Source organism: Artemia franciscana, chromosome 10 (assembly GCF_032884065.1).
Source record: "Artemia franciscana chromosome 10, ASM3288406v1, whole genome shotgun sequence".
NCBI lineage: Eukaryota > Metazoa > Arthropoda > Branchiopoda > Anostraca > Artemiidae > Artemia > Artemia franciscana.
Window position 1 is genome coordinate 34,478,309 of NC_088872.1, and position 27,869 is coordinate 34,506,177.

Below are 27,869 nucleotides of genomic sequence, written 5' to 3' on the forward strand. Positions count from 1 at the left end.
GGAGTTAAACTACGTAAAAATTGCGAATATACAACATTCTTGGCTTTCCCATTGTCTGTGCATATACAAAGCCGTATCCACTAATAATGACGTCATATGCAAACGCTCTTTTTACAAACAAACAAACATGCATACACACAACTCGTTTTTATATAGATAGATAGATAGATAGATACAATACAAATTAACTGCGTAAAACTTGCGAATATACAACATTCTTCGCTGTCCAATTGTCGCTGCATATAAATATATTGTCAGGTTTACCGACCCTCGAACATGCAACGTACAATTGTCCATGGGAAAAACAATCAGTATTAAGATCTATACCACATTTTTCTAATGATTGACCTTGAGCTTTGTTAATGGTGATTGCAAATGCTAATCGAATTGGGAATTGCAATCTTTTAAATTGAAAAGGCAGATCCGTTGGAATCATGGGAATGCGAGGAATAAGAACAGCCTCACCCTCAAAAGACCCTGTCAAGATTGTGGCCTCTATTAGGTTTTCCATTGTTTTTTTTACGGCAAGTCGCGTGCCATTGCAAAGCTTTGGTGGGTTGATATTTCTTAAAAGTATTATTGGTACGCCTATTTTTAGTTGTAGCACGTGTGGTGGAAACCCTGAAAGATCTATGGAATTTAAAAATTCAGATGGATAATTAACCGCTTCATTTGGTTCCAAAACTGTGTCGACTGACTTGCAAAGGACTGCCTGGTCTCGAATCTTGGTCAAAACAATATTTTTGATTTCGTGGACGTCTATATTTTTGGGTGCGAGAATCGCTCTTTCACTTAGCCATTTATTATTTTTATAATTTTTTAGAATATTCGGAAATAGTTTTTCAATCAATTCATTTTTGGACGTCACTAAATTACAGGAATCAGCAGGTAGTTGTATACGTCCTGAAATTGAGTCTATCGTATCATAAATGTCTTTTTGTTCCGACGTTAACTTGGAAATGTTATTTTGTACATACGACAATAGATCACTCGTACTGTAACTTTGTTCACGATCCAATTCTACACATGTCGAAACAGCAGCGATACGGTTAGGTGAAGGCATTCCCAAATCCTGAAGAGGTTTGTTTGCCATACGTACGCACAAATCTTCTATAATAACTAAAGTGTAGTTATAAATTTCTGATGTAAAATCAAAAGTCATATCTGACATCTCTAACTGTTTTCGATGGAGTATATCTTCGGACATTTTTGACTTATATTTTTCCCATAACTCTGTAGGAGCTGATGGAGAGCAAGTGCACGAATTTGACTTAGGGTTGACGTTTCGCACGCATCATTGATGCAGTTATCCCAGTGTTGGTCATTCTCCAATAAATTCAGAGCTTGGCATGCACTACAGTAAGTGTCATGTATAGTACCGTTTACAGTTCTCAAATACTCAAAGGATGTCGGACCGGGTACATTCACCAAAAGCAGGCGTAGAAAGAAGCATTCATGTTGATTAGGGTGAACGGTGTAGAGTCTTCCTATCGTGGTATCTTTGAAGATGGTAGGTTGGCCGTAAACCCACTGGTTATCTACTTCGATGGTGGTACCGTTGCCATTGTAGGTTCTTCAGTCATTTTACAATTAGAAATTTCTCTTTCAACGTCTTCTTACAATTAAAAATTTGTCTTTGAACGATATTCTTAAATACCTGTGTCCTGGTCGTCATTTATATTCCCTGTGTCCCGGTCGTCATTTGTGTCCCGGTATCCCAGTCTGTAATTTCTCTTTGAGTGTCCCGGTCGTTATTTATATTCCCTCTGTCCCGGTCTGTAATTTCTCTTTGAGTGTTTTTTCTTTTTAGTATTTTTTAGTTTTTTACATTTTTTCTTTTTTCAGTTTTCTTTTTCTTCTTTATTTTTCAGCTTCACTATGAAATACATATCGCCGAACCTTTGTTTTTTAACTAAAATCTGGTAGGCATTGATGACCTTATCCAAGTCAAAATCCCAAACCCAATCATCATCGCTATCATTTTCAGTTTTGATATGTTTTGACTCTCGCTGTCCAGGTGGATCTTCATCTAACTGCGCGGTTTTGCGTTCTTTAGCCTCAACCCTGTTTCCTTGCTGTTCTTTTGATTCCTCGGCACGCTTTCTTTTCTGACTTTCTCTATCAGCAGCAAGTTTTTTGGCATAGACTCTTTGAGCATCTTCATCGGCTTTTGCCATTGTAAGTTCATCATTCATTTTAAACTTAAACATTAATAGATTTCTACGTGAACATATATGTCTTAAATATCTTTAATGACGTCACCGTCATAGCAAAAATGACGACAACTAATTTCATGACGTCAGCCGACACAGAAACATGACGTCACCTGATCCACAGACAGACAACTTATTTTTATATATATAGATATACTAGCTGTTGGGGTGGCGCTTCGCGCCACCCCAACACCTAGTTGGTGGGGCGCTTCGCGCCCCCCCCCAAGCCCCCCCCGCGCGCGTAAGTCGTTACGCGCCATATTAGTTACGCGCCATTGTAGTTGTGTCCCTGTGTCCCACCTGTGAATATATATAGATTTATATATGTGTTTCAAACTACGTAAAAATTGCGAATATACAACATTTTTGGCTTTCCCACTACTAGGAGCTTTCCGTTTCCAATTGCCAGCAATTGATCTGAAAATGTTTGACCAGAGTCATCGTTTTGCAATCGGACACGCATATTTGTAGTTAATTTTAATATTTTTACGTGTGCCCATAAATTAGAATTTTTCAGGCAAGCATTCATTTCGTCTGCAGGAGTTAAACTACGTAAAAATTGCGAATATACAACATTCTTGGCTTTCCCATTGTCTGTGCATATACAAAGCCGTATGTACTAATAATGACGTCATATGCAAACGCTCTTTTTACAAACAAACAAACATGCATACACACAACTCGTTTTTATATAGATAGATAGATAGATAGATACAATACAAATTAACTGCGTAAAACTTGCGAATATACAACATTCTTCGCTGTCCAATTGTCGCTGCATATAAATAGATTGTCAGGTTTACCGACCCTCGAACATGCAACGTACAATTGTCCATGGGAAAACAATCAGTATTAAGATCTATACCACATTTTTCTAATGATTGACCTTGAGCTTTGTTAATGGTGATTGCAAATGCTAATCGAATTGGGAATTGCAATCTTTTAAATTGAAAAGGCAGATCCGTTGGAATCATGGGAATGCGAGGAATAAGAACAGCCTCACCCTCAAAAGGCCCTGTCAAGATTGTGGCCTCTATTTGGTTTTCCATTGTTTTTTTTACGGCAAGTCGCGTGCCATTGCAAAGCTTTGGTGGGTTGATATTTCTTAAAAGTATTATTGGTACGCCTATTTTTAGTTGTAGCACGTGTGGTGGAAACCCTGAAAGATCTATGGAATTAAAAAATTCAGATGGATAATTAACCGCTTCATTTGGTTCCAAAACTGTGTCGACTGACTTGTAAAGGACTGCCTGGTCTCGAATCTTGGTCAAAACAATATTGTTGATTTCCTGGACGTCTATATTTTTGGGTGCGAGAATCGCTCTTTCACTTAGCCATTTATTATTTTTATAATTTTTTAGAATATTCGGAAATACTTTTTCAATCAATTCATTTTTGGACGTCACTAAATTACAGAAATCAGCAGGTAGTTGTATACGTCCTGAAATTGAGTCTATCGTATCATAAATGTCTTTTTGTTCCGTCGTTAACTTGGAAATGTTATTTTGTACATACGACAATAGATCACTCGTACTGTAACTTTGTTCACGATCCAATTCTACACATGTCGAAACAGCAGCGATACGGTTAGGTGAAGGCATTCCCAAATCCTGAAGAGGTTTGTTTGCCATACGTACGCACAAATCTTATATAATAACTAAAGTGTAGTTATAAATTTCTGATGTAAAATCAAAAGTCATATCTGACGTCTCTAACTGTTTTCGATGGAGTATATCTTCGGACATTTTTGACTTATATCTTTCCCATAACTCTGTAGGAGCTGATGGAGAGCAAGTTGTTAAAATGATGCCAAACAATGCACGAATTTGAATTGGGGTTGACGTTTCGCACGCGTCATTGATGCAGTTATCCCAGTGTTGGTCATTCTCCAATAAATTCAGAGCTTGACATGCACTACGGTAAGTGTCATGTATAGTACCGTTTACAGTTCTCAAATACTCAAAGGATGTCGGACCGGGTACATTCACCAAAAGCAGGCTTAGAAAGAAGCATTCATGTTGATTGGGGTGAACGGTGTAGAGTCTTCCTATCGTGGTATCTTTGAAGATGGTAGGTTGGCCGTCGACTGACTTACCCTGTTTTCGACGTTCAAATACTTTATTTTTAGTATTCCACGTGTGATACGAAGGCACTTCAGTATACAGCAGTTTTTTTGCAAAAGAATCATTTTTGCAAAGCGAAAAAAAAGGTGTTAATTTTCTATCCGGTGGATTCAGGGCTCTTTGTTGCACGTTGGTTTCCGAGAAATAAACACGTTGACCATTCTGTAAATGTACCGCTAAGTGAACAACAGCTGGACTACGTTCATGTATCGGAAATGAAAGAATTCGCCAAACAGCTTCATTACTGCTTATGTATCTTCCAGCCTTTATATTCCCTGTGTCCCGGTCGTCATTTGTGTCCCGGTATCCCAGTCTGTAATTTCTCTTTGAGTGTCCCGGTCGTTATTTATATTCCCTCTGTCCCGGTCGTCATTTGTGTCCCGGTCTGTAATTTCTCTTTGAGTGTTTTTTCTTTTTAGTATTTTTTTAGTTTTTTACATTTTTTCTTTTTTCAGTTTTCTTTTTCTTCTTTATTTTTCAGCTTCACTATGAAATACATATCGCCGAACCTTTGTTTTTTTTAACTAAAATCTGGTAGGCATTGATGACCTTATCCAAGTCAAAATCCCAAACCCAATCATCATCGCTATCATTTTCAGTTTTGATATGTTTTGACTCTCGCTGTCCAGGTGGATCTTCATCTAACTGCGCGGTTCTGCGTTCTTTAGCCTCAAGCCTGTTTCCTTGCTGTTCTTTTGATTCCTCGGCACGCTTTCTTTTCTGAATTTCTCTATCAGCAGCAAGTTTTTTGGCATAGACTCTTTGAGCATCTTCATCGGCTTTTGCCATGGTAAGTTCATCTGTCATTTTAAACTTAAACATTGATAGATTTCTACGTGAACATATATGTCTTAAATATCTTTAATGACGTCATCGTCATAGCAAAAATGACGACAACTAACTTCATGACGTCAGTCGACACAGAAACATGACGTCACCTGATCCACAGACAGACACACAGACAGACAACTTATTTTTATATATATAGATTTGTGATCATAACGTAAAATTGTTACATCCACAATTCCATGAATGTCAAAAAATGGTAAATATTGACATTCACCGGTGAATGTCCGAAATACATTTTTTCCTTTTGTTCAGCGTTACCAGTCAACTTTTTCAGTTTTATGCAAGGTTTGATGGTGACAGGATAGGTTTGGTTAGATTAGGTTTTTAACCAATTTTTGAGATTTATAGCCTAATTTAACCTAACCTAACGTTAATTTTTACCATCAAAACTTGCATAAGAGTAAAAAGCTGATTCGCAAGGCTAATTGAGTCAAGGCAGAGAAAAAGAAATTTGGACATTCGATGGTGAATGTCGACATTAACGAGATTTCGGACATGAACAAATCCTAGAAACAAACAGAAAATATTAAAATACCTGATTGATTAAAGTTAAGAATCAACTTTTGAGTCAGTCCTTTGGCAGAATCTAAGTTGCTCAATGGTCCAATAACCAAGTTTTTATCACAGGCTTTCAAATGAAGCTGCATAACCAGAGATATCAAATGATCAATTGCTAGTTCAGCGTTAGACGGAGGCTCAGGCTCGTTCAAGATTTTGTAAAGATTCTCTATTACATCAAAAATTCCTGAGATACAACTAGAGGTAGCCAAGAATTCTAGAAAATATAAATATTTATTCAAATGGTCGCCATTTGAGTCCATAAGGCTCGGAATGTTTTCTTTTTGTTCCAGGGCAGGGGTTTAGCGGTTTTATAGTCAACTAATGATTTTCACGTTTGATATCTGAGGATAAAGATAAAGATATATGGAAGCTTTGCCTTTTACCAAAATTCCCTGTTTGTTGCAACAGCTGGAAAATGAAACATTGGATAAAGAAAGAAGCAGTTTGGAAACTTGCAATGTACTTAACTATTATACCCTGGAGGCCAGGGGAAGTTTCTTTGAATTTAAGTGCCGGTGTGATCTTCCTCATCTAGGAAAATCACGCATAGTATTTATTGCGTATAATATTAAATCGATATATGTCAAGTATAACACTAATGTAAAGAATCAATGTATAATCCTTTTTTTATTGACTATCGAATTTGCTACTGATTGAAATATATTGCTAAATTTTGAATAAGATTTAATCCGAAGTATTAAAGTTTAGAAATTGTAAGCAACGTAAATGAAGGATAATATTGGATTAACATTTGATTCCTACTTTGAGACTTTCCATGCAAAAAAGCCAAGCCTTAATCAGGAAAATTATAATAAAGTGTGTAACAACCGGACCAACTAGATGGCTATTAAATACTAAAATTTCAGGACACATGACGACAGACAAGTAAACTAGAAACGGGAGGACCAACCAGAACCGTGATAATTAAGGTTTTTCCGCAGATGGGAGTTACAATTGAGTAAACATTTCCCACTTTAAAACAATTCCACTGTGCAATTCCGCTTACTGCAAGAAAACCTTACGTTTTTTTGCATTAAAATATAGCTAACGCTTGGAGTAATTGAGAAAGAATAATTAAATATCTTTAAATTAATTTGCGGGCAGAAGTACTAACTAATTAGTTGCAAACAGGGTAATTGATGATAAGGAATTGATCTGCTTCTCTTGAAAATACTTATTTTTTGTCCTTGTTTTATTCTTAGTATTACTTAAGGACCTTCAGCAGTAGCTTTGGTACTTGGTATTCAGCATATGAATTATTTGAAATTAATGAGCTAGTTTTATTTATTCTATAATAGGTTCGAGACTTTTATTTCTAATATATTGTAACATACACTTAACCTCTGTTTTGTGAAGTGGGTGATAAATAAATTATTATTATTATACAAAATGTAAATTACCCTTTGTTGAGCCAGCTATAGAAGAGAATAGGCATCTATTAAGATAATTGTAAATTTTGTATATAAAAGGAGTTATGCTTTGATGAAGCTGGGGAAACATGTTTTTTCTTTATTTTTGCCATTTTAGCAATAAGAAAAGGTTCATTTTGGGTTTAGTTTTATGAAAAAGTAATTAAATGCCAAAGATTAAGGTTCTAAGAGGAAGAATCCTCCTTATTTCTTTTGGTTTTCTTAACTATACCTGTGTTAAATAGGAACTTTCAACTTCCTGATACGCGACACACTTTCGAGTAAATTTCTGAAGTTATCAGTTTCTAATCCCAAAACTCGGTAGCAAAACAAATGGCAGATAGCTCGCTTTTGAATCAGAAATGTGTCTAATACCGGGCTTCATTAGGCAATGTGAAGACCAAAGTTACGTAGTTGTTGTTGATACCGTAAAAAAAAATAAAAAAAATAGTTGGAATCATATCGGATACAGTAATCGTATTGGAATTTGGAAATTGAAGCACAGGGTTTAAGTAGCAACTGGCACTATGTTGACGAAAAAATCCCTCCGACGCCAGGCGTTTCTTGGCATTTTCAAATTACTAATAAAGAAAAATATGTACAAACAGTGTACTGGTATGTCTGATCTCTGTCTTTGAGGAAAAACACAATATTAATCTTGGAAAATGTCAAGGGACACCAAAAGGCAGATGACGTCGGTTTTTTTGTTGTTTTTTTTTTATCAACAATAATGTGAGTTTCCAATCTTATAAGTTGGCCACGCTCTGGATTGCCGCGGAATCAGGCTAAGAATCAGAACCGAGATAATTTGTTGTACTTGTATCGGATTAAAGACGATTATGAACCGCTAAGGTCCTTGCGTCGGTCCAACATTGCATTGCTATGGTCAGGTTCGATCTCTGGGGTCCAGTAATACCAAGCTGAGGTAAACCCACTGTGCCACCACAGGACTTGAGAAAAATAGCATCACATTCAAATTTAACTCAGAGAACTACAGCTTATTTTACCAGCTAGTATTAATTGGTTAGAATGTCCATGGTTCCAATATTATTCAACCAGCATTTAACGTTTCTAGTTTGAATATTTTAGGTGCGTTTTTCAGTTCAAAGACATATTAAAGACATTCGAATTTCAACCCAGCCTCTGGCAAGATAGTTCACTTTTTTATTTTTCTATTCTTAGTCAAGTCCTTTGAAATAAAGGTAAATCAAATTCGCTGATTACACTGGGGCAATTCTCCTAAAAAAATTGTAGCAGATTCGATTATTGGACAAAGAATAGATAGTAAGAATAAGCATGGGGCAAAGTGGCGGATTGAACTTCCCCATAACTATACTTTAATTAAAAACCATTGTGACAGACTGAGATGAGTATCAATAAGTTTATAAACTTTGACATATTTTAGAAGTATAAACTGCACAGAATCAGAATGAATATGGGCCTGAAGATCAATACAGTAATCACGATAAGGATACAAATTCCCTACTGCAGACACAGAAAAGGAAACGACAAGATAAACATATTGACGAGCCAAAAAGAGCTAAAAACAAAGTGAATAATGTTTTGTTTAATAAACTAGCAGTCTCTGAGAGGTCTTGTTGACTAGCACTAGTTCACAGATAAACGTTTGAAGAACAATACTCAAAAGCATTAGTATGTTAGTTGACTTTTAAAGCAAGACATACCCCGTATCTTAAAAGCAAGAAAATCTTGACTTTTGAACAGACACACAAGCAGGCTGGCCGACTCAATAATACTGGAAAAATCCTCACTGATAGCTTGTACTTCCGTAAGCAGCTCGATTGGCAGCGCAGAGAGTACTAAGATATCACATATCCTTTCTTCTATTTGAAAAAGTCTATCAAGTAATCTTCTGACTAAACAATGTACCTCTGATGTTGCTTTAGTCTGATATAGAGCAACTAGACGGTTTAAATCCTCAAATTTCCTTTGAGAAAGGATTTGCCGAACAATGTAAGGGTCTGATTTTACCTGTAATAAAAAAAAATCCTTTATTTTAAAACAAAATAATCACAGGTCTTAAACTTTACAAATGATCGGAAACAAACATAATCACTCTTTCCCTAGAAATACAAGGGTTACAGACAAGTGTAATACGTCGTGTCTCTGCTAGAACCAATATGTAAATAACTTGTAAGGATATTAATTTATTGCTAAACCACGGGAAACATACTATTATTCTTAGCGATTCAATTCAACGACACAAGTAAAGTCAAGTACATGTGGTTAAAAATTAGCATAGTCTGTGAACACCCTACCCAAATCACTACTTATAGTAGTCACATATCGATGCAACGGAATGTCCAAAGTTTTGTCTTCCTTGAGGTCTACTTCACCCTGTCTACATCCATTGTTATTTCCAAGCCTACCTGAGTCAATACAAATTTTCGACCCATTTTAGATAAAACTGTGACAAGCCCTCAATTTTATTTATGTCAACTGAGACGATTTCCTTTACATCAGCAATAGCAACATTTTTCTAAGCTTCAACTAGTCGATTTTACATCTTTATGTTGATGGTTTTAGTGTCGGCAGGATCAAGCTTCTTGAGAACAGCATTGTTGTGCGTTTGTACTTGGTCTCTGTACTTGGTTGACCATAAGTTTTCGACTAAGAATCTCGGTCAACCCATTCTGATGCAGGCGGGCTTTCAAAAAAGGCAAACTCATACACTTTGAAAAACCTTAACCCTCTGTTCAGTTGCAATCTCAAGTAAAAAACGAACCTTTACCAATAGTGATCAAACATTTAAACGCATTTTAGTAAAACACTGGTGGGTCATCTTTTTTTTTCTTTTTTCCAAAGTCTAGCCCGTAGTAACGAAAATATTATAATAAATCTCCATATGCGTGATGATCAAAAAACAAATATTTTTTTTACAGGATACTATAGCACAAGTATCTCTTGAAAAGTGGCTTCTCAGGGGTATGGTGGCATATCTGACAGACTTTGTCGCCCGATTCCCTGTCCTTTATTATCAAGACTAATCGAAATAATAGTTCCAGTTCCTGAATCATCTAACAAATGACAATTTTTTCGCACTAGCCAGTTCTTTTAGAACATATTTTTGATTACTATGGTCAGTGGTTTGTTCTTTACTAGGTTGCAGCTAGCTCTGGAACCATGATTGGGTGGTAGAATATACAAGACGAGGAAAGTTTTATGTTGTATAATTGCACTGTTAACAGTAGTGCATATACTGGTAAAAATCGGAAGTAACTACATATTCAGAAGTGGTCGACAAATTCCTAAGAATTCAACAAACTCATACGACTGAAGTACATGCAAGCATATAAATAAGAAGATGAGTTAATAAAAACGAGTTAAAAATAAGTCGGCGAGTTAATGAGAACGAGTTTAGAAAAACACTTAATCGACCAGTTGAATATTAGATTAACTTAATTTTTGGAGACTTAAAATCATTTCTATGAATTTTGGCCGTTGTCAGTGTTTTCATAAAAAATTGTTTACGTTATTTAAATAGCCTTATTTCAACTAAATTAACGAAAAAACGAGTATTTTCGAATCAAGCAATTCAGCGCCTGTTGTCAATAGTAATCGAAACTTACATAAACAAAACTGGCTATTTAGAAAATCATTGTTATAGTACATTTCATGGGCATAAAAGGACAAAAACTATCCATTGAAAAACGCAAAGACGATGACAGTATAACACATTTTTTATACTTTATGACCACTTCTTTCCCCTCTTTCCGGAAAGATATTTTTAAGTAAGTATTTTTTTAAGAGTGGTTTTCATTTTAGAAAATAATATGGAGGAATTAACAATTAACATAAAAAAGAGATTTAAGGATGAGGGAGGATCCTCCTTCACACTTGAAAATATTCCAAAGCAATCGGTTAAAGATAGGAAATGACAAGGAGGAGAAATTAACAATTTCTCCTCAATCCTCCTCGAGTACACCTGTCCTGTTTGGTATCCTGGCATTTCCATTGAACTGTCAGACAGAAAAGAGGCAGTCAAAAAAGGTACCTATGAATTACCTTCAATGAGAGCGAAGTGCCTTACATTTGCCTTCTCCAAAGAGCCAATCTAGCCCCCTCCTAAGGAAAGAAGAGCAAAAATTTCCTAGCGTTTGGCTAAAAATGCACTTCCTGCTTCAACCCGCCTCCCACGTTCTGCTTCCACAAAAATCCCCCTTCTTGCCCCAATAAACGTTTCCGCTGAGAGATAAGATCTTACCTTATCTCCTAACAACCTGTAAAAGTAAATTAAATTATACCCACAGACTACCGGGTTCTCGAGCTCAGACATAATTGTGATTGGTTGAACGTTTCAGCTCAGCTTTCCACTCGTCTTGCAGATGGAACAACATAAATTTTTAGCAAAAAGAGAGACAGAGACCCAACTCAGGAAATCTTTATGACCAATTTGAGCAGATATCAAACAGTTCGTGGTAACGAACTGTAGTAAGGAGCGACCCGGCTCAATAGTAACCAAAACTCTAAAAAATGGAATTTTGATACCAATACCTACATCAAAAGAATCGCATTTTAATGCTGATTTTAAATATATAAGTTTCATCAAGTTTAGTCTTACCCATCAAAAGTTACGAGCCTGAGAAAATTTGCGTTATTTTAGAAAATAGGGGGAAACGCCCCCTAGAAGTCATAGAATCTTGACGAAAATCACACCATCAGATTCAGCGTATCAGAGAACCCCACTGAAGAAGTTTCAAGCTCCTATCTACAAAAATGTGGAATTTTGTATTTTTTGCCAGAAGGCAGATCACGGATGCGTGTTTATTTGTTTTTTTGTTTGTTTTTTTTCCCAGGGGTGATCGTATCGACCCAGTTGCCCTAGAATGTTGCAAGAGGGCTCATTCTAACGGAAATGAAAAGTTCTAGTGCCCTTTTTAAGTGACCAAAAAAATTGGAGGGCACCTAGGCCCCCTCCCACGCTAATTATTTTACCAAAGTCAACAGATCAAAATTCTGAGATAGCCATTTTATTCAGCGTAGTCGAAAAACCTTATAACTATGTCTTTGGGGACGACTTACTCCCCCACAGTCCCCATGGGAGGGGCAACAAGTTACAAACTTTGACCAATGCTTACATATAGTAATGGTTATTGGGAAGTGTACAGGCGTTTTCAGGAGGATTTTTTTGGTTGGGGGAGGGGTTGAGAAGAGGGGGATATGCTGGGGGAACTTTCCATCGATAATTTGTCATGGGGGAAGAAAATCTCCATGAAGGGAGCGCAGGATTTACTAGCATTATTTAAAAACACAATGAAAAAATAAATATGAAAAAGTTCTTTCAGCTGGAAGTAAGGAACAGCATTAAAACTTAAAACAAACAGAAATTATTACCCATTTGAGGGGCTCACCTCCTCCTAATACCTCGCTCTTTACGTTAAAGTATTTTTAGTAATTTCAACTATTTATTCTACGGCTTTTGTGATTCTGGGGTCATTCTTAATGAATTGGGACAAAATTTAAGCTTTAGTGTAAAGAGCGAGGATCTGACAAGGGGGCGAACCCCCTCATATAAGTAATAAAAATATGAGAATACAAAAGTTCTTTACGTAAGCTAATTTATAAGTTACGTAAATCTTTTACTAATAAAAATATTCGTAAAATATTAAAAGTTCTAGTTGCCTTTTTAATTGACCAAAAAATCGGAGGGCAACTAGGCTTCCTCCCCCGCTCTTTTTTTCTCAAAATCATTCGATCAAAATTAGCCATTTAGCCAAAAAAAAAAATGCAAATTTCGTTTTAATGATTCCTCTGCGGAGAGCCAAAATCAAAACATGCATTGATTCAAAAACGTTCAGAAATTAAATAAAAAAAAAAACAAGTTTTTTTAACTGAAAGTAAGGAGCGACATTAAAACTTAAAACGAACAGAAATTACTTCGTATATGAAATAGGCTGCTTCCTCATCAACGCCCCGCTCTTTACGCTAAAGTTTTTTACTGTTTTAAAAAGAAGAATTGAGAGACAGAGTCAAACTTTAGCGTAAAGAGCGGGGCGTTGATGAGGAAGCAGCCTCTTTCATATACGAAGTAATTTCTGTTCGTTTTAAGTTTTAATGTCGCTCCTTACTTTCAGTTAAAAAAAAACTTGTTTGTTTTTTTATTTAATATGTTACTTAATTCCAAATTAATATTAGCGAGAATAAAACAAAATTGACTGTTAACTTATATCCAACGCATACCTAGACAGGTTTAAACGAAATTAAATAAAAAAAAACAACTTTTTCGAGACGAGATTAAAGTGACGAAAAAGTTTTTCGGCACTTTAAGAAAAGTTACTTATTTCTTTTCTTAAACGCCCTTTGTGTTTCAGGAGTCATTTTTAAAGAATTGTGACATAATTTAAACTTTAGCATAAAGAGTGAGGTGTTGAGGAGGGGAAACCCCCTCATATACGCATTAATTTCTGTTTGTTTTAAGTTTTAATGTTGCTCCTTACTTTCAGTTAAAAAAAAACTTGTTTTTTATTTAATCTCTGATCTTTTTTCAAATAATGCCAGGATACCTGGAATAATTTTGTGGCATTATCTCCACAAAATATACCCCTACCCACGGAAATATTCTCTGGACAATTCAATCGTGGCGAAAATCTACCCCAGTCAATTACCTTTAACATCTCCAAGCGTAAAATTGAGTCAGTACAAAAAAAGCAAGACATATAAAAAAAATCAAATTCCCCCAGGATAAAATTTCTCCTGAAAAGTTCAACCCCTGGAAACTTCCCTCTCCATAAAGAATACCCCTCGTTCAAAATTCACCGAGCAGAACATCTGTGCTCTTCTCCCATTCGAAAAATGTGTGCATACTTCCCAACAACAAATAGTATAGGTAAACAATGGACAAATTTTATAACTTACAAGACCTCTGCCCAGGGGGGGGCCTTTCAACTCTGCTGAACAAAATGGCTATCCTAAAACTCTGATCGGATGATTTTAGGAAAAAAAGTTGCTTGAGGGGGGGGGGCATAGATGCCTTCCAATTTTTGCTCACTTAAAAAGGGCACTATAACTTTCCATTTCCATTAGAAATAGCCCTCTCCCAACATTCTAGCTCACTGCGTGGATGCGATAACCCGTGGAGAAAAATAATAAAAAAATAAAAACACATCCGTGTTCTTTCTTCTGGGAAAAATTCAAAATTCCACGTTTTTGTAGATATGACCTTGCAATATTTACAGTAGGGTTCTCTGATACGCTGAATCTGATGATGTGATTTTTATTAAGGTTATATGACTTTTAGGGTGTGTTTAACCCTTTTTTCAAAATTCAAGCCCGATTTCTCAGGCTTGTAACTTTTGATGGGCAAGATTATGTATTTGAAATCAGCATGAAAATCCGGTTCTTTTAATGTATCTATTTGTATTAAAATTTCGTTTTCTAGAGTTTCGGTTACTATCGAGCCGGTCGCTCCTTACTTACAGTTCTTTACCCCGAACTCTTTGATAAAATAATACAGGCTATTAAATATAAATTTTACCTCTTACCTCTAAAAGGTTCATTAATAGGTTCATCTTAAGTCGATTATTAGATATTAAACACGAAAGAAAGGTCAGATTTTTGAAATTTTTAAGAAATAATTATCAGAACAGAGGAAAAACAATATTCTAGTCCCCCAACGTAAATATAGCTGAAGTCCATTGTAACTAGAAGTGTTAGGTCTGAATCTAAGTTCGCCCAAAGCATAATCTGCTCCATCATTAGGCTGCATCTGTTTTTTGTTGTTGTTTTTTTTTTGGGGGGGGGGCAACTAATTATCTTTTTAACCTAAAGATACTGTTTATAAATGCATTATTATATAAAAGACTAGAATAGGCAGACTTTGAAACAACCATAATCTCTTAGAACATCGCGATATATATGGAAATACAAGTAAATTTGCTAAAATTCGAATTTTGTTCCCATTGGCTATCTCAAAATTTTGATAGGGTGGCTTTGGGAAAAAAAATGAGAGTGGGAGGAAACCTAGTTGCCCTCCAATTATTTTGGTGACTTAAAAAGGGCACTAAAACTATTAATTTCCGTTCAAATGAGCCCTCTCTCGATATTCTAAGATCACTGTTTCGACACGATCACCCCTGGGAGAAAAAATTCAAATAAACACGTATCCGTGGCTGCAAGTTGCAAACTTTGACCAGCGTTTACATACAGTAATGGTTATTTGGAAGTGCACAGACCTTTTCACGGTGATTTTTCAATGTTTTGCTATTTAGCAAAGAAAAAAATAATAATAATAATACGCAAATTTCGTTTGAATTATTCATTTGCGGAGAGTCAAAATCAATCATGCATTAATTCAAAAACGTTCAGAAATGAAATAAAAAAAGTTTATTAACTGAAAGTAAGGAGCGACATTAAAACTTAAACAAACAGAAATTACTCCGTGTATGAAAGGGCTGTTCCCTCCATAATGTTCCGCTCTTTACGCTAAAGTTATTTACTGTTTTATAAAGTAGAATTGAGAGAAAGAGTCAAAGTTTAGCGTAAAGAGCGGGACGTTGAGGGAGGAACAGCCCCTTTCATACACGGAGTAATTTCTGTTCGTTTAAGTTTTAATGTCGCTCCTTACTTTCAGTTAAAAATTTTTTTTTATTTAATCATAAAAAGAAGCTTCATTGCTTCCCTGTGCCTGAAAATGTCATACGCTACCGGTAACAAGCTAGTGCAAACATAGATCGAGTACTGCTGTTCATACTCAAACCTTGGGCAATCCTCACAAATCATGTGCCAGAGAATTTATCAGTTTTTATAGAACTCTAAAGGAGTAGACAAACAATACTATATTACAAAAAAACTTCATAGAATAGGTGACAACAGCAATTAGTTGATGTTTCCATCTATATATATAAAAATAAGTTGTCTGTGTGTTATGTCTGTCGAGTGACGTCATGTTTGTGTGTCGACTGACGTCATGTTTGTCGACTGACAAAATTACAGACCGGGACATCGGGACACAAATGACGACCGGGACACCGAGACATCTATATATATAAAAACTAGCTGTTGGGGTGGCGCGAAGCGCCACCCCAACACCTAGTTGGAGGGGGCGCTTCGCGCCCCCCAAAGCCCCCCGCGCGCGTAAGTCGTTACGCGCTATATTGGTTACGCGCCATGGTAGTTGTGTCCCTGTGTCCCACCTGTGAATATAGATAGATATAAATATATTTTTAACTACGTAAAATTTTCGAATATACAACATTCTTGGCTGTCCCATTGTCTGTGCATATAAATAGATTGTCAGGTTTACCGACTCTTGAACATGCAACATATAATTGTCCATGGGAAAAACAATCTGTATTCAGATCTATACCTTACTATTCTAATGATTGCCCTTGAGCTTTGTTGATGGTGATTGCTAATCAAACATTCCCTGTGTCCCCGTCGTCATTTATATATCCCCCTGTGCCCCCCGGCGTCCCCGTTGTTGTTGTTTCCCTGAGTCCCGGTCGTCATTTTTGTCCAGGTGTCCCAGTCTGTAATTTCTCTTTGAGTGTCGCGGTCGTCATTTATATTCCCTGTGTCCCGGTCGTCAATTGTGTCCCGGTGCTTTGTTGATGGTGATTGCTAATCGAACATTCCTTGTGTCCCGGTCGCTTTCTCTTTGACTGTCCCAGTCGTCATTTATATTCCCTATGTCCCGGTGTCCCGGTCGTCATTTGTGTCCCGATGTCCCGGACTGTAATTTCGTCAGTCGAAAACATGACGTCAGTCGACACACGGACATGACGTCACTCGACAGACACACACACACACACACAGAGACAACTTATTTATATATATATAGACAAGCTGTTGGGGTGGCGCTTCGCGCCACCCCAACACCTAGTAAGTGGGGGCACTTCGCCCCCCCCCAAGCCCCCCCGCGCGCGTAAGTCGTTATGCGCCATTGTAGTTGTGTCCCTATGTCCCACCTGTAAATATAGATACATATATATATATATATATATATATATATATATATATATATATATATATATATATATATATATATATATATATGTTTTTAACTACGTAAAACTTGAGAATATACAACATTCTTTGCTGTCCCATTGTCTGTGCATATAAATAGATTGTCAGGTTTACCGACTCTTGAACATGCAACATATAATGGTCCATGGGAAACCAATCCGTATTCAGATCTATACCTCATGATTCTAATGATTGCCCTTGAGCTTTGTTGATGGTGATTGCTAATCGACGATTCCCTGTGTCGCCGTCGTCATTTATATATCCCCCTGTGCCCCCCGGCGTCCCCGTTGTAGTTGTGTCCCTGTGTCCCGGTCGTCATTTATATTCCATGTGTCCCGGTCGTCATTTGTGTCCCGGTGTCCCAGTCTGTGATTTCTCTTTGAGGGTCCCGGGCGTCATTTATATTCCTTGTGTCCCGGTGTCCCGGTCATCATTTGTGTCCCGGTGTCCCGGTCTGTATATACATTCGTTTTTTTGAATTGGTCTTTATTTTAGGTTTTAGTTTTTTACCTTTTTTTAGTTTTTTTAGTTATACCTCATGATTTTAATGATTGCCCTTGAGCTTTGTTGATGGTGATTGCTAATCGAACATTCCCTGTGTTCCCGTCGTCATTTATATATCCCCCTGTGCCCCCCCCGGTGTCCCCGTTGTAGTTGTGTCCCTGTGTCCCGGTCGTCATTTATATTCCCTGTGTCCCGGTCGTCATTTGTATCCCGGTGTCCCGGTCTGTATATACATTCGTTTTTGAAATGGTATATGATGAAATAAATTTTTGTATTTTCCCCTTTTTTTTCTTTTTACTTTTTTTTGTTTTTTTTTTTTGTTTTTTTCTTTTTTCTTTTTAGTTTGTTTTTATTTTTTTTAGTTTTGTTTTTCTCCTTTATTTTTCATTTTTTTTCCTTTTTTTATTTTTTTTTCTTTTTTAGTTTTTTTTTAGTTTTTTAGCTTTTTTAGTTTTTTATTAGTTTTTAGTTTTTTTTTCTTTTTAGTTTTTTTGTAGTTTTTACCTTTTTTTTAGTTTTTTAGTTTTTTTTTTACTTATGTCCTGGTCGTCATTTATACTCCCTGTGTCCCGGTCGTCATTTGTGTCCCGGTGCTTTGTTGATGGTGATTGCTAATCGAACATTCCTTGTGTTCCGGTCGCTTTCTCTTTGAGTGTCCCGGTCGTCATTTATATTCCTTATGTGCCGGTGTCCCGGTCGTCATTTGTGTCCCGATGTCCCGGTCTGTAATTTCGTCAGTCGAAAACATGACGTCAGTCGACACACAAACATAACGTCACTTGACAGACACACACACAGACAACTTATTTTTATATAGATAGAAGATAAGTTGTCTGTGTGTCTGTCGAGTGACGTCATGTTTGTCGACTGACGAAATTACAGACCGGGACATCGGGACACAAATGACGACCGGGACACGGGGACATAAGGAATATAAATGACGACCGGGACACTCAAAGAGAAAGCGACCGGGACACAAGGAATGTTCGATTAGCAATCAACATCAACAAAGCACCGGGACACAAATGACGACCGGGACACAGGGAATATAAATATCTATCTATATTCACAGGTGGGACACAGGGACACAACTAGTAAAAAATAAAAGCATCACAATAGGAATCACTAATATAGAACTGTAAGGTCTAAGAGAGGGAAAATTGATAAAAAAGGAAACTGAGGCAAGAAACTAACAAGAGAATAATTTTGCATTGATAGAGACAAGTATACACGTCTGTTATATTACAATAGCTAAATACAGTATTCTACCAAAAGTAAGAGCAGAAACTCACCAAAAGGACTAATGTTCTTTCTAGTTTTCTAGCAATGACGGTCCAGTCCTCTAAGCGCAAAGGATCATCGAACAGATCATTTGTAAGTTCTTCAATATAATTGAACAAGTCAATCAGCTGCTGACCATCCAACGTACACTCTGGTGATTTAGGCGTATGAAAGTCTACTTCCAAATAGTTCTCAAGATCAGACAAGTCAATCTGTGACAAGGCTCCTTCTTTCAACCTGTAATGTAGTAAGAAAGACTAACCCCCTTTCACTTATAATCACTGGAGCAACACCAGTAAGATCTTTAGAAATGTCAGAGGGCTCTCAAAGGAAGGGAAAGAATCAGATACCCCATAAAGGACATTTTAGGGGCATGGTTAATCAAATTTTTCAGTGATAAGTCCTTATAACTTAATTTTGGAAAGAAATTCCCTCTTTTGATCAGGTATTGTAGCAGTTCTCTCCCCACCTTGAAATCGTGTAAATTCCCAGAGAAGGGTTGGTTAATTCCGCTTAAAATGCCAATTATACATTTTCTTTTTTTTAAGGATTCTATTTGGAATGATTTTTTGTACAAGAAGTTTCTGATACAAGACTGCTCCCATTTGATTTATAGTAACGTCACTATGTCACTAATCTATTTACTTTAAGACTTAAAAAATACATTGCAATAGACAACGATGGGCAATCAAAATACAGCGTTAACTAATTTTAGAGATAACAAGATCCCCAATTTTTCAATTATTGACTGAAACTTTGAATCAGCTCTAGATAGAAGGACACCTGAAGTGAAAGTCATACTCAGTCTGATGACAGAAAATAAAACACATGGAAGATAGAGGTAAAAAGACACTGTAGATACTGAATATTATTTAAAATTATTTATTAGGCCGTCAAGTTTGATTTGGGGCAGAGTACTATTTGGTATACACAGGGAATTGAAAGTAAAGAGTCAGATTAAAAACAAGTATTAGCAACAGAGAAAACTTACCGGAGGAAGCTTGATACTTAATTTATCTACTTTACAAAGAGTGAAAAATCATTTGAACCAGGTACGTACTCCGAATTTGTTTCGGGGGGGGGGCGGGGGTAAATCCTTCAAGAACAAAAGATAAGAGGCACATTATATTACGTCACATCTGCAAAAACCAAAAGAATACATCAAGAAATAGAGACTCGCCCTAGCAACCTACGAGCAGAGCTAAGAGTAATCTTTTCCAGAATCTCATCCACCGATACAGAAACACCTGTATAAACATTCAAGTGTCAAGCCATTTAGTCAGCCTTCATCCATTCGGCTGTGGAGATAGGTTTTTAGCCTTTTCATTGAAGGAACACATGCTGTAGAAGTCAGAATGACACAGAAAATGCGGAGTACATATGGGCGTCGGGAAATATGCCTCGCTCACACTCAGCCAGGCTCTGTACTGCCGTCTTTGGAAAAAGACAGGGAGCTAATTTCAGCCGCTTAGCCCGCCATAGTTGAAGCTCAGCCTTTATAGCGGACTCCGAGTTTGCTGGATCTGAGGCATATAACTTGATAAGTTCTTTAACATTGCCAATAGGCTCTTTTACGACAAAAGATGGCAGGAATTTGCTGAGGTCTTTCAGAATAACTTTGTGCTTTTTGAATCAAGATTCGAGTGATTGTATGAGTTTCACCCAAAAATGGGATGAAAAGAGAAACTCGATGGGAAATTCTATGTACTTTTCTGTCAGGATATCATGTGGGATATTGACATTTTTCTTTCGAGGCATGGCAATGGTGATTTCCAGTTCTTGGCATATGCACGCAATTTCCAAAAACAGCTGACCGAACTTCTCTGTCTTATTTCGTGTATCTTGAAACATTTCCGTCGCACTTTCGATACACTAACTGCACATAGCCATATAGAGGTTCTCTGATTGCAGCAGATTAGACAAATTCAGTGTATACCCCCGAAAAAAATTCCTCACAATAAGGTCACTAAATAGTCCAAGCTCAGGATGTTATTGTGCAGACTTCTGGCTTCTGACCACGCCACGGAGTCCCCATTTGTCTCTATGTCTTCTAGGGCCTTAAAGATCGGAACAACTAGCTACTTTGATATCTGTATCGCATCGTGTCTTTCGACCCATCGAGTTTTGCACACTCCTTTCAGATTAACTTCAGTGTAAGTTAATAAGACAGCGCATCGCTTGGCACTGAAGTGAAAGAAATTAATTGTTCTAAAATAACCAACATATAGTGCTTGATATCAAGGACCTTGATCCTAGTCCGTCAATAACATGTTCAAGGCGTGGGCGACACAGTAAACATACTTGGCGAGTGGATATTCGTTCGAGATAAAAGCTTGGGCTCCTGATAAATACCCAGTCATGTTTGCAGCCCCATCGTACCCTTGTCCCTTACATGGTTTCATATCGAGACCAAGTTTCTCCATTCGACTTAGGATACATTTACCGAGGCTTTCACCTCACAAGTCTTCAACAACAGCAAACTCGACAAACCCTTCCCTAATCTGGAAAATTTCAATGTCTGAAAATTGAAGCCCTAGAGCCATCTGTTCCGGCCTTGATAAGTCAGTTGTCTTGTCCGCTAGGATGGTGAAAAAACGAGCCAGTTTCACTTGATCAAGAATCTTTGCAGTAATAGGCTGTCCACAAATATCAACTAGTTTGTTTTGAATTTTGGGCTGCAGTATTGGGCATTGTCCGCACTTTTCTCAAACACCTCTTTCATTATTGGATCGTCTTTCATCCGATAGCGTAGCAAGGTCCTCAAATTTATATCATTTTTTAAAGGCTCTACCAAGGTCGATTTCCCCCGACGCAGTACAAGTGCTTTCCATCCACAAAACAGTATTGTTTCTATGGTGAGACAAAACCCGTTTTACGTTTATTTCTATTTCTTCTCTTTTCTGAGCATTCAAGACTTCCACTGTAGAGGACTTCGGCCTGCTCACTGTTGCCAAAAAACTTTCCTCCCAAACAACAGCATCTTTATGGTAGGAGTTTGACTGATGTTTAGAAAAGTGTTCCAGGGTGTTTTTTCCAATTTACGTGAGGCTCCATGACAAGCTACAATTATTTTTGCTGAGACCTCCTTCCGGCTTGATCACAAGCAAACAAAGCGCAATATTTGGAGAAACACCCTTTTTTCACTGAAAAAAAAAAATAATAGCCAAGCGTACTTATCCATCCAACTAACTTGAAACTTTCTTGTTTTTGAGTCTGCGATGTGAACTGGGAAAGGATAGTCCTTGTGTGGTTTAAATTGCCTTTGCAGTAAATTATACTGTTTCGTTAGAAAACGAACCTCTTCTTTCGAAAAAGGTTCCAATGTCAAGCTCAACGTAAATGTTTATTTCATCACGTTTGTCTGCTACTACCTCAGCATTTAATATTTATTTTTAAGCTGAAGTCGAAGGTTCAGTCGGAACGGCAATGTTCAGCTGATCATTATTCCAAGTCAACCTTACTAATTTGTCGTTTTTAATCCCAAACCTAGGGAAAACTTTTTTTTTCGACATTTTCACTTGTCCTATCTTTAGCAACACTTGGTTTTAGACTGTCAACTGAAAATGCCTGAATTTAATTCCAAGAATGACTGCCTAATCCCGTAGAAAATGACCACTCACGAACAGATGATCTTTAAAAAAATACAGTTAGCTCACAGATTGTTTGAAAGAGGGTGAAGTTGGACAAGAAATGGATTAATACTATGCTGGTGACCCAATCGGGTAATTACAGACCGAAAAATCATCGAAAACGGTTAACACATTATGCCTAGATTTGTAATTAGCCGATCCAATCCTTTACTCTGTAAGAAGTATCAGAAAGTTATGGGGAAATAAAAAAAAATCGTGAGATTCCGGGGGGAAGGCCCGGAGATCCCTGCGTATGTGCAGAGTCTGAACATAAAACAAAACTAAAAAATTCACTTTTGAATATAAACAAATTTTTTTCTCAGTTTTTAAACACATTGTTGAGTCTATGCAAGCAAAGATAAAACTAATGCGAATGTGCAAATTTCTAAAAAAAAAAGCCAAAACTTAACATGGATTTTTCAATAAAAACTTGAGGTCACCTTTATATTTCAATTATATGTGATCTTGGTGACATTAATTATTAAAGTGTTATTATTAGAAAGTTGCGAACAAAATGCCTTGTGTTGTCATACCCTAAGCTTGTTTTGGTGCACTAAAAGACAGGTGTCGCAAACAACTAATTAATTCAGTTATGGCCGATCGCGGAAATAATTATGTCAACTTCAACCTAGACCATCATGTCAAACTAGACCAATAGGGGCAGCTAAAGCAAAGGACATAGGCAAATTGTCTGAAGTAATAAGCGACAGTGGAGTCAAAACTTACCATTTGGGTTTGGGATTTTGACATGGATAATGTCTCAATTTTTACCATACCTTTGTTTAAAATATAAGGTTTCGGCAATATATTTCATAACGACAAAAACGAGCCGGGGTAGAAGTAGAGCTTCAGCATTTTATAAAAGCTCCAAGCAATTAAATAGCTATAAATAACGATATTAGAGTTTATAAGGACTTTAGCCAAGAACCTGATATTGCATCAGCAAATGTTAAAAAAACAAATGTTCGGTGTTAAACTAGACCAATAAGGGTAGCTAAAGGAAAGGCATTGGCAAATTGTCTGAAGTTATAAAAATCCAAAATGAAGAATAAAGAAAAATGGGGTTAGAAGATAAGCGACAGCAGAGTCCAAACTTACCAAAATTGAAAATAATAGTTTTGATAAATCAGTTTTGGATTTTAACATGGATAAGGTCATCAATGCTTACCAGGCCTTTGTTTAAAAAATAAATTTCCGGCAATATGTATTTCATAATGATACAACACAAGCCTAAGGGCACGCCGAGACATCAAGAAGAGGCTCACATTGTCCGCGGTTACAAGATAAGTGACAATGAGGATCAATATAAACAAGCCTGTCACGAAGCAATGACAGGGCCTGACCTCGAAATCGGCAACTCAGTTTATTTTCCTCTTAAAACTGGCAAATTGACATTTCTGGACACAAAAAAAAATCTAAACAGGTTACAACTTTAGTAAAGAATCGGCATTTTTCCCAGAGTGGCTGTATCAAACCTGTGATGACGTAATGATATCAAGAAAACACTAAAATTGTTTGCGGTTAAAACACAAGCGACAATAAGAATCTATATATAGAAGTCTGCCACATGCCGAGTGACGCGACCCGGCCACGAAGCACCGGGCTCCTGGTAATATATATATATATATATATATATATATATATATATATATATATATATATATATATATATATATATATATATATATATATATATATATATATAACATTTCTGGACACAGAAAACAATCTAAATAGGTTTCAACTTTAATATATATATATATATATATATATATATATATATATATATATATATATATATATATATATATATATATATATATCTATATATATAAAAATAAGTTTTATATATATAGATATATATATATATAAGCAGGCAAAAAAATTTGCCTGCTTTTCGCTAAATCAGTCATTTCCAATCCCCGCACTGAGGACTTACTCCCTGATTTTCACAATCCCATTAGACTCCGACTCCCCCGGTCAGCCTCCTTAGCAATCCCAATTTACTCTCCGATTCATGCTGTTAAAGAAAGGTTTCGCAAAAGTTTTATACCATTTATTCTGAAACACCTTAATAATAATTCATGATCATGTAATTGCCAAATTCCCCTTTTTACTGCAATGTTTTTGTAATTTAATTGTTAAGTTTATCTTTGATGATTTATTCTTTGAATTTGCTTTATCTTTGATGATTTTGCTTTTTTAATTCCTTTTAATTTTAAGTGTTTGACTTAATGTACTATTTTGATTTTTTTCTTAGCTTTTAGTGACATATAAAGCGAATTCGGCTCTTTAGAGCTTGTGATAGTTCTTTTGCAAATAAATCTTATCTTATCTTATCTAAGTTGTCTGTGTGTGGATCTGTGGATCAGGTGACGTCATGTTTGTCCGCATATGACGTCTGAATTATTTCACACTAATACAAAAGAAGAAAAAAACTAAAAAAGGTAAAAACTACAAAAAAAATTAAAAAGAAAAAAAAACTAAAAAAGCTAAAAAACTAAAAAAAAACTAAAAAAAGGTAAAAATCTAATAACTAAAAAAAAAACTGAAAAAAATAAAAAAAGGCAAAAACTACAAAAAAAAATAAAAACTAATAAAAAAACTAAAAAAGCTAAAAAACTAAAAAAACTAAAAAAAGGTAAAAAACTAAAAAAAACTAAAAAAGAAAAAAACTAAAAAAAAGGAAAAAACTGAAAAATAAAAGAGAAAAAGAAAACTAAAAAAATATGAATAAATATATATAAAAATAAGTTGTTTGTGGGTTATGTCTGTCTGTCTGTCTGTCGAGTGACGTCGTGTTTGTCCGCATATGACGTCTGAATTATTTCACACTAATACAAAAGAAGAAAAAAAACTAAAAAAGGTAAAAACTACAAAAAAACTAAAAAGAAAAAAAACTAAAAAAGCTAAAAAACTAAAAAAAACTAAAAAAAGGTAAAAAACTAAAAACTACAAAAAACTGAAAAAACTAAAAAAAGGCAAAAACTAAAAAAAAAAACTAAATACTAATAAAAAAACTAAAAAAGCTAAAAAACTAAAAAAACTAAAAAAAGGTAAAAAACAAAAAAAAAAACTAAAAACTAAAAAAGAAAAAACTAAAAAAAAGGAAAAAACTGAAAAATAAGAGAAAAAGAAAACTAAAAAAATATTAATAAATATAAAAAATATAAATATAAATATAATATAAATTAGCAATCAACAAAGCACCGAGACACAAATGACGACCGGGACACAGGGAGTATAAATGACGACCAGGACATAAGTAAAAAAAAAAACTAAAAAAACTAAAAAAATGGTAAAAACTACAAAAAAACTAAAAACTAATAAAAAAACTAAAAAATCTAAAAATCTAAATAAACTAAAAAAGAAAAAAAAGAAAAAAGGAAAAAAATAAAGGAGAAAAACAAAACTAAAAAACGAATGTATATACAGACCGGGACACCGGGATACAAATGACGACCGGGACACAGGGAATATAAATGACGACCGGGACACAGGGACACAACTACAATGGGGACGCCGGGGGGCACAGGGGGATATAAATGACGACCGGGACACCGGGACACAAGGAATATAAATGACGCCCGGGAAACTCAAAGAGAAATCACAGACTGGAACACCGGGACACAAATGACGACCGGGACACAGGGAATATAAATGACGACCGGGACACAGGGACATAACTACAAAGGGGACGCCGGGGTGCACAGGGGGATATATAAATGACGATGGCGACTCAGGGAATGGTCGATTAGCAATCACCATCAACAAAGCTCAAGGGCAATCATTAGAATCATGAGGTATAGATCTGAATACGGATTGTTTTCCCATGGACCATTATATGTTGCATGTTCAAGAGTCGGTAAACCTGAAAATCTATTTATATGCACAGACAATGGGACAGCAAAGAATGTTGTATATTCGCAAGTTTTACGTAGTTAAAAACATATATATATATATATATATATATATATATATATATATATATATATATATATATATATATATATATATATATATATATATATATATATATATATATATATATATATATATATATATATATATATATATATATCTATATTCACAGGTGGGACATAGGGACACAACTACAATGGCGCGTAACTAATATGGCACGTAACGACTTACGCGCGCGGGGGGGCTTGGGGGGGGGGGGGGGGGGGGGGGCGCGAAGCGCCCCCACCAACTAGGTGTTGGGGTGGCGCGAAGCGCCACCCCAACAGCTAGTATATATATAAAAATAAGTTGTCTGTCTGTGGATCTGTGGATCAGGTGACGTCATGTTTCTGTGTCGGCTGACGTCATGAAATTAGTTGTCGTCATTTTTGCTTTGACGATGCTTAGTATATTGTAAAACACATTAATTTGGTTAATAATATACCATTTAAAACACCAAAATGAACATGCTGGAGTAGTCACTCGGTGAGAGAGGGTGTCAGAACGGAGAATGAAGGTCCCAGGTTCAAATCCTGGTTAGGCTAAAAAAGGTAAAAAACTAAAAACTAAAAAAAAACTGAAAAAACTAAAAAAAGGCCAAAACTACAAAAAAAACTAAAAACTAATAAAAAAATAAAAAAGCTAAAAAACTAAAAAAACTAAAAAAACTAAAAAACTAAAAAAACTAAAAAACTAAAAACTAAAAAAAAACTTAAAAAAAAGGAAAAAACTGAAAAATAGAAGAGAAAAAGAAAACTAATAAAATTAAGAATAAAAATAAAAAAAATAAAAAAGATAAAAACTAAAAAAAAAAGTAAGAAGAAAAAACGAAAAAAAATTAAAAAAGCTAAAAAAAAAAGGTAAAAACCAATAAAAAACTAAAAAGAAAAAAAAGGAAAAACCGCGCAGTTAGATGAAGATCCACCTGGACAGCGAGAGTCAAAACATATCAAAACTGAAAATGATAGCGATGATGATTGGGTTTGGGATCTTGACTTGAATAAGGTCATTAATGCCTACCAGATTTTAGTTAAAAAAACAAAGGTTCGGCGATATGTATTTCATAGTGAAGCTGAAAAATAAAGAAGAAAAAGAAAACTGAAAAAAGAAAAAATGTAAAAAACTAAAAAATACTAAAAAGAAAAAACACTCAAAGAGAAATTACAGACCGGGACACAAATGACGACCGGGACAGAGGGAATATAAATAACGACCGGGACACTCAAGGAGAAATTACAGACTTGGATACCGGGACACAAATGACGACCGGGACACAGGCAATATAAATGGCGACCAGGACACAGGTATTTAAGAATATCGTTCAAAGACAAATTTTTAATTGTAAGAAGACCGTTG

At 35.8% G+C, this 27,869-nt stretch overlaps 1 protein-coding gene across 5 annotated transcripts in view; it reads right to left on the bottom strand.

Annotated features, from left to right (window-relative positions):
- The window catches only part of LOC136032114 (NCK-interacting protein with SH3 domain-like), a 59,820-nt gene that overhangs the window by 9,133 nt on the left and 22,818 nt on the right, over positions 1 to 27,869 (bottom strand). For 4 of the 5 annotated variants that reach the window (XM_065712278.1, XM_065712277.1, XM_065712279.1 and 1 more), the window contains exons 4-6: positions 18,936 to 19,161; positions 8,841 to 9,147; positions 5,721 to 5,960 (exon numbers count right to left, since the gene is read on the bottom strand). In XM_065712278.1, coding sequence (XP_065568350.1) covers positions 5,721 to 5,960; positions 8,841 to 9,147; positions 18,936 to 19,161 — 773 coding nt within the window. The remainder of the gene's footprint in view (positions 1 to 5,720; positions 5,961 to 8,840; positions 9,148 to 18,935; positions 19,162 to 27,869) is intronic. The other variant, XM_065712282.1, reaches the window with a different exon arrangement.